The 18,931-nt window shown below is 43.1% G+C and overlaps 1 protein-coding gene across 4 annotated transcripts in view; it reads left to right on the forward strand.

Moving 5' to 3' along the window:
- The window catches only part of ARHGEF2 (Rho/Rac guanine nucleotide exchange factor 2), a 602,646-nt gene that overhangs the window by 133,989 nt on the left and 449,726 nt on the right, over positions 1 to 18,931 (forward strand). For all 4 annotated transcript variants that reach the window (XM_063439527.1, XM_063439525.1, XM_063439526.1 and 1 more), the window contains one exon: positions 10,885 to 11,047. In XM_063439527.1, the coding sequence (XP_063295597.1) occupies positions 10,885 to 11,047 (163 nt within the window). The remainder of the gene's footprint in view (positions 1 to 10,884; positions 11,048 to 18,931) is intronic.

Raw genomic sequence — 18,931 nt, forward strand, 5'->3', positions numbered from 1 at the left:
GCCAGCCATTCCCTGTGAACTATGCTTCCCATGGTGCTCAGCTAGTCATTACCTGTGAACTATGCTTCCCATGGTGCTCAGCCAGCCATTCCATGTGGACTATGCTTCCCATGGTGCTCAGCCAGCCATTCCCTGTGAACTATGCTTCCGACAAAGCTGTCAATAATAATAGATACTATTAGTAGTCTGTTAACTCGTCCCCTTTACTTAGCCTATTTGTGTTTTTGACGTCTGAAAACTAAAATTTAAATGTAGAAATTCCCGTCTCTGTATTTAGTCCTATTCTGGAGCTTTGTGCTTCCATCTTGGCACCATGACAGCCATTGTTATAAGCTCTGCCTTATCTGTCATTATTTCTCCTCCACCATGGTGTGCCCTGGATGTGCCTCATCTGAATTAGATTGTGACTGCAATTGTTTTAAATATGCATTAAACAAAACAACCCAAAAACAGAGCGTCAGATGGTAATGTTAATACAAGTTATTGTGGTTTTCAATGTTTTATTTAATAGGGTAAATTCTACGAAAGCGACAGTTTCCTTTATAAAAATCATGCATCTTGATTTCAGCAGAACAATCCCCAATTGTTTTTTTTATTTTATTTTTTTTCATTTTTTTCAAAGTATTTATTTTGGGCCCTGTCTCGCTGTACCAATTTTGTTCCCTGCTGTCTCATTTTTTTGGGACTGACCCCAAAAGTGTAGCATGTGTGCATCATTAAATGAGCTCACACTACACTAGGGCTGAAAGACCTTGTCCTGCGTGATTGGCAGGCAGCCTGGTGTGCATTCACGACAAGCTGACCTGCCAGTAAATTGGGTGGACTGCCCCCTTTCTGATGACCACACCCCTTTTACCCTCCCCTCCCAGAGGGAATGACAATTTTGCAGGGTATTAAAAAGTGATTTTAGAATAAGACAATTTCAGATTTAGGAGTTTGTCATGAAGTTTCTGAGTGCCATTTCAGACAAATTCTGTTGAATGTTTCCCCCCCAACCCCCCCCCCCCCATTCTTCTTATTAGTGGTTTATTCAATATATTCTGAAATTTGCTATCGTGCACCGAAATCCATGTTGGGAAGAAACACAAAGTATGGAGTGTAATGTTTCTGTGGAAAGGCAGCCAACGTGAATGAGTGGAGACGGAGGGCACTGTGCCCGCAATGTTACGATGTAACTGAGCAGGGAAATTCCGAGATCGTGCACAAAGGACGCATTAATCAAAGAGGATATATAACCTAAGATTCCTCCGTAAGGCTTTTCCAGTGCTGTAAATGTTTTTTCATGACCGTATGCGCCATCGGTGCCAGATGGGCAAGTATCACAAAGCATGGGAAAGGGTTAAACGACCCACCAGCGTGCGTAGATGTTTGTATTGGAGGTTTAGTGTGTGCCAAGTTAGCTTGCTCAGGCGGCTTCGGAAGTGCTCTGGTAAACACTTATCAGAACCTTGAAAGAACGGGCTCGTAGATTCCACAGAGTGGGGATCACAGCCTCCCTGCAATCAATGGCTGCTTTGTGCTGGAACATCCAGAACATAACAAAACCTAAATGCAAAGGCATACACTGTAACACTCGCCAACGGGAAAACCATTCTGTTACAATACACTCCCCCCATATTAGATGCAGTCCAAGACCTCTCTGATCATGTGCAATTATCCCCTACATTAAATATACACCCAGCGCTGTCTGAGCCTGTCCTGATAACATGCAGTCAGACCCCCTATATTAAATATAAACCCAGCGCTGTCTGAGCCTGTCCTGATAATATACAGTCTGATCCCCTACATTCAATATAAACCCAGCGCTGTCTGAGCCTGTCCTGATAACATGCAGTCAGACCCCCTATATTAAATATAAACCCAGCGCTGTCTGAGCCTGTCCTGATAATATACAGTCAGATCCCCTACATTCAATATAAACCCAGCGCTGTCTGAGCCTGTCCTGATAACATGCAGTCAGATCCCCTATATTAGATATACACCCAGCGCTGTCTGAGCCTGTCCTGATAACATGCAGTCAGATCCCCTAAATTAGATATACCCAGCGCTGTCTGAGCCTGTCCTGATAACGTACAGTCAGATCCCCTACATTCAATATAAACCCAGCGCTGTCTGAGCCTGTCCTGATAATATACAGTCAGATCCCCTACATTCAATATAAACCCAGCGCTGTCTGAGCCTGTCCTGATAACATGCAGTCAGACCCCCTATATTAAATATAAACCCAGCGCTGTCTGAGCCTGTCCTGATAATATACAGTCAGATCCCCTACATTCAATATAAACCCAGCGCTGTCTGAGCCTGTCCTGATAACATGCAGTCAGACCCCCTATATTAAATATAAACCCAGCGCTGTCTGAGCCTGTCCTGATAATATACAGTCAGATCCCCTACATTCAATATAAACCCAGCGCTGTCTGAGCCTGTCCTGATAACATGCAGTCAGATCCCCTATATTAGATATACACCCAGCGCTGTCTGAGCCTGTCCTGATAACATGCAGTCAGATCCCCTAAATTAGATATACCCAGCGCTGTATGAGCCTGTCCTGATAACGTACAGTCAGATCCCCTACATTCAATATAAACCCAGCACTGTCTGAGCCTGTCCTGATAATATACAGTCAGATCCTCTACATTCGATATAAACCCAGCGCTGTCGGAGCCTGTCCTGATAATGTACATTAGATATAAACCCAGCGCTGTCTGAGCCTGTCCTGATAACATGCAGTCAAATCCCCTAAATTAGATATAAACCCAGCGCTGTCTGAGCCGGTCCTGATAACATGCAGTCAGATCCCCTAAATTAGATATAAACCAGCGCTGTCTGAGCCTGTCCTGACAATATACAGTCAGATCCTCTACATTCGATATAAACCCAGCGCTGTCGGAGCCTGTCCTGATAATGTACATTAGATATAAACCCAGCGCTGTCTGAGCCTGTCCTGATAACATGCAGTCAGATCCCCTAAATTAGATATAAACCCAGCGCTGTCTGAGCCGGTCCTGATAACATGCAGTCAGATCCCCTAAATTAGATATAAACCAGCGCTGTCTGAGCCTGTCCTGACAATATACAGTCAGATCCTCTACATTCGATATAAACCCAGCGCTGTCGGAGCCTGTCCTGATAATGTACATTAGATATAAACCCAGCGCTGTCTGAGCCTGTCCTGATAACATGCAGTCAGATCCCCTAAATTAGATATAAACCCAGCGCTGTCTGAGCCGGTCCTGATAACGTGCACTCAGATCTCCTTAATTAGATAGCGCTCCAGCGCTGCCACAACCTGTCCTGATAACATGCAGTCAGATCCCCTAAATTAGATATACCCAGCGCTGTCTGAGCCTGTCCTGATAACATGCAGTCAGATCCCCTAAATTAGATATAAACCCAGCGCTGTCTGAGCCTGTCCTGATAACATGCAGTCAGATCCCCTAAATTAGATACAAACCCAGCGCTGTCGGAGCCTGTCCTGATAACATGCAGTCAGATTCACTACTAAAATATAAACCCATAATGCGCAGTTGAATCTTTATATTAAACAAAAACCTGGCTTACCCAAATAAACTTGCACGGTTGCCATTGGTGATTTGTATGTTTAGAGGGAAGTGCATGAAAACATCACATGATATCTGTTTATTTCAATATAACCCACATTGCTTTCCAGACAGATGTCCTCCTGTAGTTAAAGGAACACTCAAAGCACCATGCTTTGTGCCCTGGTGACCTCCCCTCCTCTCAGCCAATAAGCTGGCCCTGCACTAGATGGCTTGCTCTGAAGAGCTAACGGAGGCTCCTAGCGGGATCTCCTGATAACGTGCAGTCAGATTCACTACATTATATATAAACCCTTCCAACTCACAGCCAGTGCATGCTGCAGTGGTTATGGTTCTTAAAGTGTTCTTTTAATTATCCCAATATTTCCTAACGAGTTGGGTGCCATTTTTAAACGTTTGGCCTTTATGTCCATGTCTATTGCTAAACTTTTTGTCCTTTGCTAACTTTTTTTTTATTTAGTACCACCTTTACACATTTCCCGAAGCTTGTCTTCAGGGACAATTGTAATGTTAATCCTCTAATTTAGACTATACCCCTCCTTTGCAAAATAAAAGTTCAAAATGCCATGAAACATGCGTGTTATTCCAGCTCCGGGTTAGACTCCTTGGTGGAGCCGCTCCGCCTTTATGGGAATTATGGCGCATGCATGGAAGTTGCCGAGAAGCATTAACCGTGTTTAGCGTTGTCATCCTGTGTGAAAATTCTGTGACATTACAGAGGTCTTTGAGGCAGCCTCTGTAGGAGCTACCTGTACGAGGTATACTCCCCTCCAACATATTGTCTGTTCTATGAAATGGGCAGCTTTTATAGTGCCAGAGAAAAGACACAGGGCTATGCACCAAAACTACACATGGAGTTGTTTTTGTGCTTAGAGTGACCCTTTAAGTCAAATGGCCCATGCCACTCCAGCGCTGTCACATAGGAACTCCCATTCCCAAAATTCTCTGCCTGTGACTCACACCAGTCATCGGCCATTCATGAGGTTTAGAGATTAAATGATCATACGGGTCTATAGTAAAAGGTACGTAATGATTGCTTTTGTATGTCTGAAATTTAAATTTGGTTAGAATTGCTGACAATCCACACTTTATTGAATAAGTCCATCTATGTAGTCCTTCTTGCTAAATGACGGCGTAAGCGCTGGACGCTGTCAGGAAGTTTAACCATGGGGGACGCTTTACCTGGAGCTTCTAAATGGGTTAATGCTTTGTATTTTTTTATCTGTTTAATGTATTTTTTTGGCTTTAGTAGTCTTGTGTTTTGGCACATGCTCTCTCATTCAAGAAATGTTCACCTGCTCTGTACCCATGGAAGCAGGAACTATTGTGCCAAGCAGGGATCCCACTCCTGTGCCATGCCTGTCTTTAATAACATGTTTTACATGGAATATGTGTAAACCTGGGTCCCGAAACTGCTTGGGGTATGACTCATGCTGTTGTTTGCTCTGTGTTTGTGTGTCTGAGTAAAGCCCTTGCACTGATAATTTATTGGAGGTGGTGAAATGCGGAATAGCGAGGGTTAGCGTTCTGTGCCAGTGGGCACAATCAGACATGAACGCATAGTCCTGGTTCTAGCCTGTATAATGCAGCTGGGGAGAGAGGAATGTAGTTAAATGGTGATCTTATCAGTAGGAATTTAACAGCAGTATGTAGGTGCGATAAGAGACAAATAGCCCAGTGCAAATAGAAAAGGCAGGCTTTTTTTAGTAATGTGTGCGTTTCTGTGAGATCGATACAGGAGATTTGTTGTTTAACCTCTTAAAAACCATTGACGGCTGTGTTACAAGGACTCTCCTCCGTGTTTAATAGTTGGGGCATCTAGTACTGGGGCATCTAGTAAAGCCATTGTAAAGGCTAATGTGGAGTAAATGACATCTGTATGGCCAGGTTAGTGTTGGTATTTGGGATAACTGTATGGCCAGGTTAGTGTTGGTATATGGGATAGCTGTATGGCCAGGTTAGTGTTGGTATATGGGATAGCTGTATGGCCAGGTTAGTATTGGTATATGGGATAGCTGTATGGCCAGGTTAGTGTTGGTATATGGGATAGCTGTATGGCCAGGTTAGTGTTGGTATATGGGATAGCTGTATGGCCAGGTTAGTGTTGGTATATGGGATAGCTGTATGGCCAGGTTAGTATTGGTATATGGGATAGCTGTATGGCCAGGTTAGTGTTGGTATATGGGATAGCTGTATGGCCAGGTTAGTGTTGGTATATGGGATAGCTGTATGGCCAGGTTAGTGTTGGTATATGGGATAGCTGTATGGCCAGGTTAGTGTTGGTATATGGGATAGCTGTATGGCCAGGTTAGTGTTGGTATATGGGATAGCTGTATGGCCAGGTTAGTGTTGGTATATGGGATAGCTGTATGGCCAGGTTAGTGTTGGTATATGGGATAGCTATATGGCCAGGTTAGTGTTGGTATATGGGATAGCTGTATGGCCAGGTTAGTGTTGGTATATGGATAGCTGTATGGCCAGGTTAGTGTTGGTATACATCTATCCCATATTCCAACACTAACCTGGCCATACAGCTATCCCATATACCAACACTAACCTAGCCATGCAGCTATCCCATATACCAACACTAACCTGGCCATACAGCTACCAACACTAACCTGGCCATACAGCTATCCATATACCAACACTAACGTGGCCATACAGCTATCCATATACGAACACTAACCTGGCCATACAGCTATCCCATATACCAACACTAACCTGGCCATACAGCTATCCCATATACCAACACTAACCTGGCCATACAGCTATCCCATATACCTACACTAACCTAGCCATACAGCTATCACATATACCAACACTAACCTGGCCATACAGCTATCCCATATACCAACACTAACCTGGCCATACAGCTATCCCATATACCAACACTAACCTGGCCATACAGCTATCCCATATACCAACACTAACCTGGCCATACAGCTATCCCATATACCAACACTAACCTGGCCATACAGCTATCCCATATACCAACACTAACCTGGCCATGCAAGCTGCCACTTTGGCACGTTGGCCAGTGGAGGATGATGTGAATTGTTTTCTTGTAGTCAGTAGCTAGCAGGTCGAAGATTGCCGTGCTGTCTAAATGCTTCTCACCAACTGGAAAAATGTCTCTCTGCGCTGACTGGGCATGATTTGATGTTCAGTTAACCCCTCATAGGGAAGTCAGGGGTTAACTATAGCATGGGTTAGGGGAGACGTTACTCTGGTCCCCAGAATCCTGTAAACTTATCAGCATACCAGAACATTTTTATTTATTTATTTTTTTGAACCACAGAAAATTGAGATCTCAGAGTTTCTCTCTTCTGGCTAAACTGTAATAGTGTTTTTATCACTTGGTTTACATATAGTATAAATATGTATGTTACAGGCTCACTGTGCCAACCCTGGCACAGATTGAGACGGTTTATCCCACTGCGGCAGCTCTGTAAATCCTCGGAGCCTGATTTTCACAAGCTCGGAGAGGCTTTTCGGGGCATGGAACTCCATTTTTGGATCACAGTACCAGTTTATGCTTTCTCCGTGTTTTTGGCTTGTCGTAGATCGTCTTCCACGTTGGAGGGTTATCACTAAATTAGGAGTTATTGAACATTCCGAAGAAAGAGGGCAAATGGTAGCGGAAAATAGGCGAGATGGAAACGTATTGGAGTTGGAAAACGTCCTATTACTGATATTTCTACCTTCTCACGTTTCCACTAGTCTACTTTTAGTGAATAAAGCCCACTTAGCGTAATATAATCACTTTGTTTTCAGTTACGTCACAGAAAATGATTACCCCTTCCACACCCCCCAAAACATAGCACATGTGTATGTTCGTAGATAGTAACATACAGAGCCAGTACAAACCACTTGTTGCTAACCTGTTCATACAAAGGGTAAGAGACCACCTATTAACACTTGCAGAAAAGAGGGTTTCACCTACGCCAGAGGATGGATCTTTATAGTAAGATCTGTTTTATGAGATTCTGTATATATTTTTTTGAAAAATATGGGTTTTTAGTTTTAAATTCCAGATATTGGCCCTACGTTACTATGTAATCATATGTAACTGTTCATCTCAAAACATCTGCTAGTCAAAGTTGTAGAAAGGTAATTATGTGTAACATTGTAATCTCAGAGGAGGCGGCCCCTTTCCGTGAGGTCTTAAGCTTGTCTCTTTTTCTGATGAATCCCTGTCATGGTGGTACCCCCATCAACCTCCTTAAACATCCTAAGAACTGTTATTTTGCAAAGTCTTTTCTCAGGAAGAACACATTTTAATTTCTCTATTTTTAAAAGTAGAATCGTGTGCATTGTTTGACCTCAAGACTAATATTGCACACTGTATTTCCCAATCTTGTGGCCCTGATGCTCTGTGTTACACAACATCGGTTAGCTCATCTGTACGATTGTAAAAACAAGGAGAGGTAAAATGACGTTGGGAGTAGTCGAGGCATTGCCAGGCCTCCCAGCACAGCTACGTTTGTGGAATCAGTGGGACAGGGCTATGTTTTAGCTTAAGGACTTTTCCCCCGAGAGGATTTGGATTGTTTGAGGCCTGTTCTCTGGCAAGCTTTGTATAAGTTTAATGTAATTAGCAGAACACAGGGCAGGATGTCTGCTAACTCCATCCATTGAGGCTGTAATTACCCTTAATGCATGGGCTGGGTAAGGAATTACGTTTACCACTTATACTTTCATTATTTCGCTCTTTGTCCCTTTGTAACATGGAATCTGCAGCCTTGAAACTGAAAAAACTAAGTTCTGTTATATTTTTCGAAAAGGATCAATGGAGACTTTTTAATGAGAATGTAGAAATCTTTTCTCTTAGGATGGGCCAGATAGTACAGATACACCACAATGGGTGGATAATACTACGGGAGTCATTTAGCAGTCTCTACTTGCAATACCTGGAGATGTTTATAATGTACCCTATTTGGGCGGGTTGTCTGGTTTTACAGAGCTGCACTATATAATCTCTTTGATTACTCTTAAGATTTTCAACATTTAATCCCTGATCAAAATCTTGTTACAGCTTATCTTTAAACTATGTGACATCAGATGACTCTTTGAACTCCTCTCCATTCACCCCTCGGGCGCTGAATATAGGTTAACCCCAAGATTGTCCCTTCACAGTGAGAACCATGATATGTACCAACTCACCCCAATACTTTGCCCATTCACCCTGTCTACCTGTTCACCTTGGGAGTCTATTAACCTGGTTTCCCCTCTCTCACCCACCTTATGATTTGCACAAGAGTCCATACAATCTGAAATGTAACACCCAGGTAGGGTTAAAACCCATGGAAATGTGTCTAAGTGTGACCCTATTCAGTTAGAGTTTGCCCACGTACTCTGACTTTGCTCTGATGTTGTGAGTGAATGTCTGTCGGCTCCCAGATATGGTAAAAGACTGGACTCTAGGCATATTCTTTCCCTAGCTATATCCTATAAGCAGGGCCTTCTGTATAGAGAAATAGCCCAATATTAATCTACCAGGAAGCCAGGCATATTGCAACTTGCTAATCGCTCTGGGGCTCAGTCAGTACACACTATCCTGTAACAGGAACACTCGCTTCCTCTTTCACCCGGAAACCATTACCCAACACTGCTCAGCCCTCCCTGAAACACCAAGAACAAGCAATGTTTACAGAGATTTTATCCAAAACACCCCAAGCTTTTCTGCAGAGCTCGCAATCTAGTGGTGAGAAATGAAAAGAATCCTAGGTCTGATTAGATGGTCACAACTAAAAGATGTAATTTGTTCTGCCTTTACCTAATACTCCAGGCATCTTTGCCAAGGATACGAACAGCAAACTGTGCAACCAGTTGGTAGTTTTATTAACCTGCACATTGCTGTGTCCTTAACCCCTTAAGGACACATGACATGTGTGACATGTCATGATTCCCTTTTATTACAGAAGTTTGGTCCTTAAGGGGTTAAAGGGGGCTGTCATTTCCCAGGATTTTTTTAATGTTATGTTTAGTTCTTGTTTCTAGCAAATTAGTATTTCTGAGGTTTGAAAACCGAAATTAACTGTAGACACCAAAACCACTTTATCCTGCGAGTGGGCACCTCCATCTATGCTGCCTGTCGGTCATTGTTGTTAGCGCTGTCCTTTGATAGTCAGCACAGAGAAAGCATAGAGAGAATAGGAAAATTAAAGGCGCCCTGAAACCGTTATGAAATACTTACGTGGACTGTGCTGTAATTTCACTGAAATTAACCCAGTCAAAAGATATTTGAGACAAAGATTCTAGGGGATCTAAAGCAGGGACTCCTAGTCCAGCTGAGGGTAAAAAAGGCTCTGTTTATAGAGGGTCTTGCGGGATCCTCCATAGACCTCAGTGTTGTAGTCTCATGCAAGTACAGTGCTGACGAGTACTTATGGCAGCTGACGAGGACCGTCAGTGAGAGCATAGTGGGGGGCCGCAAGGTACATGTTCAGGTTGCAATGTTTGCTCTGACTTTCCCTTGTCCAAACTGGATTTTGATCTAATTAACTAAATCTTAATATAAATCTAAAAACAGAGCGTCGCATGAAAAAAAAAAGCCATGGCAAGTTACAGGTGAATTATAGTGTTTTATTCAATGGTATAGATGTCAGGGAAGTGACTGCTCCCCTTTAAAGAGGGGCCTGTGATAAACCTATCAACATAGAAGGGTTAACCATGTAACATTGGGACCATTCCTATAGATATGTATCCATCTACAGTCTCCTCTCCCCATTGCATCTGCAGTGATGCTCGGAGACAAGACGAAGCCGCCCCCTTGGCAGAGTTTGATGGTTGTCATGGTTATGTGTATGAAACTAGTGGGGAGCAAATACATCTTCCAGGGATGTGATAATGCAGCATTTACCCAAGGATGCAGCAACAAGCTGGTTACCGCAGCACCTCTATGAGCGCCTGTGCGCGTGGCGATGTAGCCCCTCGGAGGCTGCAGACCATGAGCTGGAGGGGTAAAAGGCAGAATGAGCGTGTCCCTGCAATACAGGTGCATTTCAGAGATGATGTTTAAAATTCTCAACATATTGCTGCCCACGTGAGTTGTCAGAATAAGGAGAATCTACAAAGCTGTAGAAATGGTGGATTAGTAAGGTGAATTCCCTACAGAGGTGGCAAGTTACTCTTAAAATATAATTATTTTTAATACATTTTTTAAAGCCAAGAATATGGTAGGGGCTGTGGTTTTTTACAGCAGGAAGGAAAAGGGCATGTTGGGTGCGGCAGGACGCTGTTATCTGGCGGTATTTTTTGTTTCGGTGTGAGACTGGAGGATTCTGGGAGATCTAACCCTGCTTGTTTGCTTTTCTCTGTACAGAATAAAGAAAAAGAGAAGATGAAGGACCGTGAGAAAGAATCGAAGGATAAGGACACCAGATACACCAATGGGCATCTTTTTACCACCATCACCGTGTCTGGTACAACCATGTGCTTTGTGTGCAACAAGAGTATCACTGCCAAGGAGGCTCTCATCTGCCCCAGTAAGTACCCCCCCCTGGACTGCTTGGTGCTGTTAGAGTGCATGTGGAAATGACCATATGAGAGGTTCTGTATAAAGTGAGATTCTACTGCAAAGTGTAGAATTGAGCTGCGACACTTGCAGTGTTGGTTCCCATGGTGACTGTTGCACTTTTAGAAGTTTGACTGCAGAATGTCTCGTTCTACAGAACCTCCGATCAGGCTCTTTACAGTGATTTCTGTATGTGTGCAGTAGATCAGCACGTGTGTTTAAGGCGTGTTGAGGAACAATGTGTTATTTTTGGTTAGTACAAGATTAATGTGTATACCTAAGGTTACTGTGTGTGTTGAGGTATATGTGTAACCACACCACATGAAGAGGGTTCTCATAACCACAGGTAACATTCTTTCAGGTAATCTGTGGACACTAGGGGTAGATTTATTTTAAATAATCCTAATTATTGATATGTTTTTCTGAGGGTCCTGTTTCCTGTTTTTTCATGCTGGGAGCAGTTTGTATGGGATAGGACTGTGTGATTACATGTATATCTGGCTTACTTGATAGTGAAATTAAAGGGATAGTCTAAGAACCCTAATTACCACATCATTGTAGTGATTATGGTGCTAGTAAGCTGTGGGTGTGTTTTCCCTCTGGCTTTTAATGATATCGCCCTTCACTGCCCCTTCCCAGGATTGGTCAGAATACTATAAACTGGCTTAAGCTAGAACCAGGAGACCGTGCCGGCAACCCACTAGAACTGGCATGTAGAGGTTATGTATTTAGTTTTCTGTCTCCATGAATAGTTTGTGTGCCAGATGTACCAGCTCTGCTGGGAGGCAGTTCCTTTATGTAGGTACTGCACGGCTGCCCCTCATCTCCATTTATTAGTCCCACCTGCCTTTGATCTAGTCCTCTTTAGAGAAATGCTGTAAGCCTCGCATTACAAACATGGCACTGAACACGATCCCATCAAGGGCAATATGGGTTTTACAATTCTTTCTCTGGTGTGTGCAGAGACAGCTGGGATGGAGAGCTTGGTTAACTCTTTCACTGCAATGAACCCATTTATAGAACCCCCAGTAGGAATGATTATCAGATATGAGCAGTCACCCCATGTCCAAAGGTCACCAGTATGGCTGGAAAGCTCTTTTATTCTACCAGCATTCAGAAATTAGGTTTCCTCTGAACACAGCTATAAAACCCGTTACTTCCTGCTCTTGTTTGACTACAACTCCCATGATTCTTTAATAGTCATTGCGGAAGTCCTGGGGTCATGCTGATTATTATTATTATGTTAATATTCATATAGCGCCAACAAATTCTGCAGCGCTTTACAGTGTGTGGACAAACAAACATGTAGTTGTAGCTGATGTGTGGTCATTATGAGGTTAGACTGACCAATTAGGTTTATAGATCACTGGTCCATCTTTATTGAGCAGCTGATGATTCAGCTCCGTGTGCCAATTGAGACTCTCCCAGAACATGCTGTTCTTTGCCATCTGAACAGTTCCAAAAATCTGTCTAAATACACTCTCCACCCACTCACCTTCAGTCAGAATACATTATTTTTACATATGGCTGTCAGTGGATCTGCTCTGTAATATGGCTCATATTTTTACACCATGATCAACTAGAGGGTTGTGCAAATTTCTGGCGGTCATTCTCACATAATGGCAGGGAGACATTGTTAGAATAGAGCAGATCTCCAGGAGGATACAGAGAGGTAGTGATAGTACTTTATAGATCCCTGGTAAGATCTCACCTAGAGTATTGTGTTCAGTTCTATAGAGCAGATCTCCGGGAGGATATAGAGAGGTAGTGATAGTACTTTATAGATCCCCGGTAAGATCTCACCTAGAGTATTGTGTTCAGTTCTATAGAGCAGATCTCCAGGAGGATATAGAGAGGTAGTGATAGTACTTTATAGAACCCTGGTAAGATCTCACCTAGAGTATTGTGTTCAGTTCTATAGAGCAGATCTCCAGGAGGATATAGAGAGGTAGTGATAGTACTTTATAGATCCCCGGTAAGATCTCACCTAGAGTATTGTGTTCAGTTCTATAGAGCAGATCTCCAGGAGGATATAGAGAGGCAGTGATAGTACTTTATAGATCCCTGGTAAGATCTCACCTAGAGTATTGTGTTCAGTTCTATAGAGCCGATCTCCAGGAGGATATAGAGAGGTAGTGATAGTACTTTATAGATCCCTGGTAAGATCTCACCTAGAGTATTGTGTCCAGTTCTATAGAGCAGATCTCCAGGAGGACATAGAGAGGTAGTGATAGTACTTTATAGATCCCTGGTAAGATCTCACCTAGAGTATTGTGTTCAGTTCTATAGAGCAGATCTCCAGGAGGATATAGAGAGGTAGTGATAGTACTTTATAGATCCCTGGTAAGATCTCACCTAGAGTATTGTGTTCAGTTCTATAGAGCAGATCTCCAGGAGGATATAGAGAGGTAGTGATAGTACTTTATAGATCCCTGGTAAGATCTCACCTAGAGTATTGTGTTCAGTTCTATAGAGCAGATCTCCAGGAGGATATAGAGAGGTAGTGATGGTACTTTATAGATCCCTGGTAAGATCTCACCTAGAGTATTGTGTTCAGTTCTATAGAGCAGATCTCCAGGAGGATATAGAGGGGTAGTGATAGTACTTTATAGATCCCTGGTAAGATCTCACCTAGAGTATTGTGTTCAGTTCTATAGAGCAGATCTCCAGGAGGATATAGAGAGGTAGTGATAGTACTTTATAGATCCCTAGTAAGATCTCACCTAGAGTATTGTGTTCAGTTCTATATAGCAGATCTCCAGGAGGCTATAGAGAGGTAGTGATAGTACTTTCTAGATCCCTGGTAAGATCTCACCTAGAGTATTGTGTTCAGTTCTATAGAGCAGATCTCCAGGAGGCTATAGAGAGGTAGTGATAGTACTTTATAGATCCCTGGTAAGATCTCACATAGAGTATTGTGTTCAGTTCTATAGAGCAGATCTCCAGGAGGCTATAGAGAGGTAGTGATAGTACTTTATAGATCCCTGGTAAGATCTCACATAGAGTATTGTGTTCAGTTCTATAGAGCAGATCTCCAGGAGGCTATAGAGAGGTAGTGATAGTACTTTATAGATCCCCGGTAAGATCTCACCTAGAGTATTGTGTTCAGTTCTATAGAGCAGATCTCCAGGAGGATACAGAGAGAGGTAGTGATAGTACTTTATAGATCCCTGGTAAGATCTCACCTAGAGTATTGCGTTCAGTTCTATAGAGCAGATCTCCAGGAGGATATAGAGAGGTAGTGATAGTAATTTATAGATCCCTGGTAAGATCTCACATAGAGTATTGTGTTCAGTTCTATAGAGCAAATCCCAGGAGGACATAGAGAGGTAGTGATAGTACTTTATAGATCCCTGGTAAGATCTCACCTATAGTATTGTGTTCAGTTCTATAGAGCAGATCTCCAGGAGGATATAGAGAGGTAGTGATAGTACTATATAGGTCCCTGGTAAGATCTCACCTAGAGTATTGTGTTCAGTTCTATAGAGCAGATCTCCAGGAGGATATAGAGAGGTAGTGATAGTACTATATAGGTCCCTGGTAAGATCTCACCTAGAGTATTGTGTTCAGTTCTATAGAGCAAATCCCAGGAGGACATAGAGAGGTAGTGATAGTACTTTATAGATCCCTGGTAAGATCTCACCTAGAGTATTGTGTTCAGTTCTATAGAGCAGATCTCCAGGAGGATACAGAGAGAGGTAGTGATAGTACTTTATAGATCCCTGGTAAGATCTCACCTAGAGTATTGCGTTCAGTTCTATAGAGCAGATCTCCAGGAGGATATAGAGAGGTAGTGATAGTACTATATAGGTCCCTGGTAAGATCTCACCTAGAGTATTGTGTTCAGTTATATAGAGCAGATCTCCAGGAGGATATAGAGAGGCAGTGATAGTACTTTATAGATCCCTGGTAAGATCTCACATAGAGTATTGTGTTCAGTTCTATAGAGCAGATCTCCAGGAGGCTATAGAGAGGTAGTGATAGTAATTTATAGATCCCTGGTAAGATCTCACATAGAGTATTGTGTTCAGTTCTATAGAGCAAATCCCAGGAGGACACAGAGAGGTAGTGATAGTACTTTATAGATCCCTGGTTAGATCTCACCTAGAGTATTGTGTTCAGTTCTATAGAGCAGATCTCCAGGAGGATACAGAGAGAGGTAGTGATAGTACTTTATAGAACCCTGGTAAGATCTCACCTAGAGTATTGTGTTCAGTTCTATAGAGCAGATCTCCAGGAGGATATAGAGAGGTAGTGATAGTACTTTATAGATCCCTGGTAAGATCTCACCTAGAGTATTGTGTTCAGTTCTATAGAGCAGATCTCTAGGAGGATATAGAGAGGTAGTGATAGTACTTTATAGATCCCTGGTAATATCTCACCTAGAGTATTGTGTTCAGTCCTATAGAGCAGATCTCCAGGAGGATACAGAGAGGTAGTGATAGTACTTTATAGATCCCTGGTTAGATCTCACCTAGAGTATTGTGTTCAGTTCTATAGAGCAGATCTCCAGGAGGATATAGAGAGGTAGTGATAGTACTTTATAGATCCCTGGTAAGATCTCACCTAGAGTATTGTGTTCAGTTCTATAGAGCAGATCTCCAGGAGGATACAGAGAGAGGTAGTGAAAGTACTTTATAGATCCCTGGTAAGATCTCACCTAGAGTATTGTGTTCAGTTCTATAGAGCAGATCTCCAGGAGGATATAGAGAGGTAGTGATAGTACTTTATAGATCCCTGGTAAGATCTCACCTAGAGTATTGTGTTCAGTTCTATAGAGCAGATCTCCAGGAGGATACAGAGAGAGGTAGTGAAAGTACTTTATAGATCCCTGGTAAGATCTCACCTAGAGTATTGTGTTCAGTTCTATAGAGCAGATCTCCAGGAGGATATAGAGAGGTAGTGATAGTACTTTATAGATCCCTGGTAAGATCTCACCTAGAGTATTGTGTTCAGTTCTATAGAGCAGATCTCCAGGAGGATATAGAGAGGTAGTGATAGTACTTTATAGATCCCTGGTAAGATCTCACCTAGAGTATTGTGTTCAGTTCTATAGAGCAGATCTCTAGGAGGATATAGAGAGGTAGTGATAGTACTTTATAGATCCCTGGTAAGATCTCACCTAGAGTATTGTGTTCAGTTCTATAGAGCAGATCTCCAGGAGGATATAGAGAGGCAGTGATAGTACTTTATAGATCCCTGGTAAGATCTCACCTAGAGTATTGGGTTCAGTTCTATAGAGCAGATCTCCAGGAGGATATAGAGAGGTAGTGATAGTACTTTATAGATCCCTGGTAATATCTCACCTAGAGTATTGTGTTCAGTCCTATAGAGCAGATCTCCAGGAGGATACAGAGAGGTAGTGATAGTACTTTATAGATCCCTGGTTAGATCTCACCTAGAGTATTGTGTTCAGTTCTATAGAGCAGATCTCCAGGAGGATATAGAGAGGTAGTGATAGTACTTTATAGATCCCTGGTAAGATCTCACCTAGAGTATTGTGTTCAGTTCTATAGAGCAGATCTCCAGGAGGATATAGAGAGGTAGTGATAGTACTTTATAGATCCCCGGTAAGATCTCACCTAGAGTATTGTGTTCAGTTCTATAGAGCAGATCTCCAGGAGGATATAGAGAGGTAGTGATAGTACTTTATAGATCCCTGGTTAGATCTCACCTAGAGTATTGTGTTCAGTTCTATAGAGCAGATCTCCAGGAGGATATAGAGAGGTAGTGATAGTACTTTATAGATCCCTGGTAAGATCTCACCTAGAGTATTGTGTTCAGTTCTATAGAGCAGATCTCCAGGAGGATATAGAGAGGTAGTGATAGTACTTTATAGATCCCTGGTAAGATCTCACCTAGAGTATTGTGTTTAGTTCTATAGAGCAGATCTCAAAATGATGGTGTATAAGTTAAGACCATATTGACTTTTAGGAAGTGTAAAGCGGGTAATGTGCCTGGCAGAATTGTTATTTTCTGTTTTTTATTAAAGGACCACTCTAGTGCCAGGAAAACATACTCGTTTTCCTGGCACTAGAGTGCCCTGAGGGTGCCCCCACCCTCAGGGACCCCCTCCCGCCCGGCTCTGGAAAGGGGTAAAAACTTACCTTTTTCCAGCGCTGGGCGGGGAGCTCTCCTCCTCCGATCCTCCTCTTCTCCTCCCCGTCGGCTGAATGCGCACGCGCAGCACGAGCTGCGCGCGCATTCAGCCGGTCACATAGGAAAGCATTCATAATGCTTTCCTATGGACACTTGCGTGCTCTCACTGTGATTTTCACAGTGAGAATCACGCAAGCGCCTCTAGCGGCTGTCAGTGAGACAGCCACTAGAGGAAATAGGGGAAGGCTTAACCCATTCACAAACATAGCAGTTTCTCTGAAACTGCTATGTTTATGAAAAAATGGGTTAACCCTGGAAGGACCTGGCACCCAGACCACTTCATTAAGCTGAAGTGGTCTGGGTGCCTAGAGTGGTCCTTTAAAGACAAGTAGTGCTCTGCATGTTGATCACAATTGTCTAGAGTTTGTCAACAAAAGGCTATGACCTGTAAGTTACTAGCAGCCCTTGTCTCTGCTTCACAATATTTCCAAAATGTAAAATAGAAACATTAGCTGGCTGGGCATCATGAGACTCTTACGACACGGCAGCTGGAGTTTTGGATTGTGTGTGTGCCTGGCCACAGATGGAGGCAACCATCTGGTTCCCCTACAGGATTTATATACATAAAATAGTGCATATCCTGCAGCAAACAGAATCTCCTTGTCTGTGGAGCGGTTACTTAACCACAGCGCCCTCCCATCCCCTTTTCCTTGTTTTGCTTGTTTTGCTTTGAACATGTCCTTCATAGCATGGGATCTCCTATCTCCAATAAATCCTATACACAGCCTCCTCTTACCAATATACCAGGAGTAGTAGGGGGAAAAGTAGCAATCATCTCTTATTGTTCTTAACAAAAACAATATTTCTTTAGTTTGTATACTCTATTACTTACAAATAACTAGCAAGGTATAGGTTGATAAACTCTGAGACAAACTAGTAGGATTTTGGTGGATAACCTGTGAGAGTAACTAGCGGGGCACGGGCGGATAATCCCTGAGAGTAACTAGCGGGGCACGGGCGGATAATCCCTGAGAGTAACTAGCGGGGCACGGGCGGATAATCCCTGAGAGTAACTAGCGGGGCACGGGCAGATAATCCCTGAGAGTAACTAGCGGGGCACGGGTGGATAATCCCTGAGAATAACTATCAGGGCACGGGCAGATAATCCATGAGAATAACTAGCGGAGCACGGACAGATAATCCCTGAGAGTAACTAGTGGGAGACAGGGGTATAATACCTGAGAATAACTAGTGGGGCACGGGCAGATAATCCCTGAGAGTAACTAGCGGGGCACGGGTGTATAATCCATGAGAATAACTAGCAGGGCACAGGCGGATAATCCCTGAGAGTAACTAGTGGGAGACGGGGGTATAATCCCTGAAAATAACTAGCAGGGGCACGGGCGGATAATCCCTGAGAATAACTAGCGGGGCACGGAGAGATAATCCCTGATAGTATCTAGCGGGCACGGACAGATAATCCCTGATAGTAACTAGTGGGAGACGGGGGTATAATCCCTGAGAATAACTAGCGGGGCACAGACAGATAATCTCTGAGTAACTAGCGGGGCACGGGCAGATAATCCCTGAGAGTAACTAGCGGGGCACGGGCAGATAATCCCTGATAGTAACTAGCAGGGCACGGACAGATAATCCCTTATAGTAACTAGTGGGAGATGGGGGTATAATCCCTGAGAATAACTAGCGGGGCACAGACAGATAATCTCTGAGAGTAACTAGTGGGGCACGGGCAGAT

Source organism: Pelobates fuscus, chromosome 13 (assembly GCF_036172605.1).
Source record: "Pelobates fuscus isolate aPelFus1 chromosome 13, aPelFus1.pri, whole genome shotgun sequence".
NCBI lineage: Eukaryota > Metazoa > Chordata > Amphibia > Anura > Pelobatidae > Pelobates > Pelobates fuscus.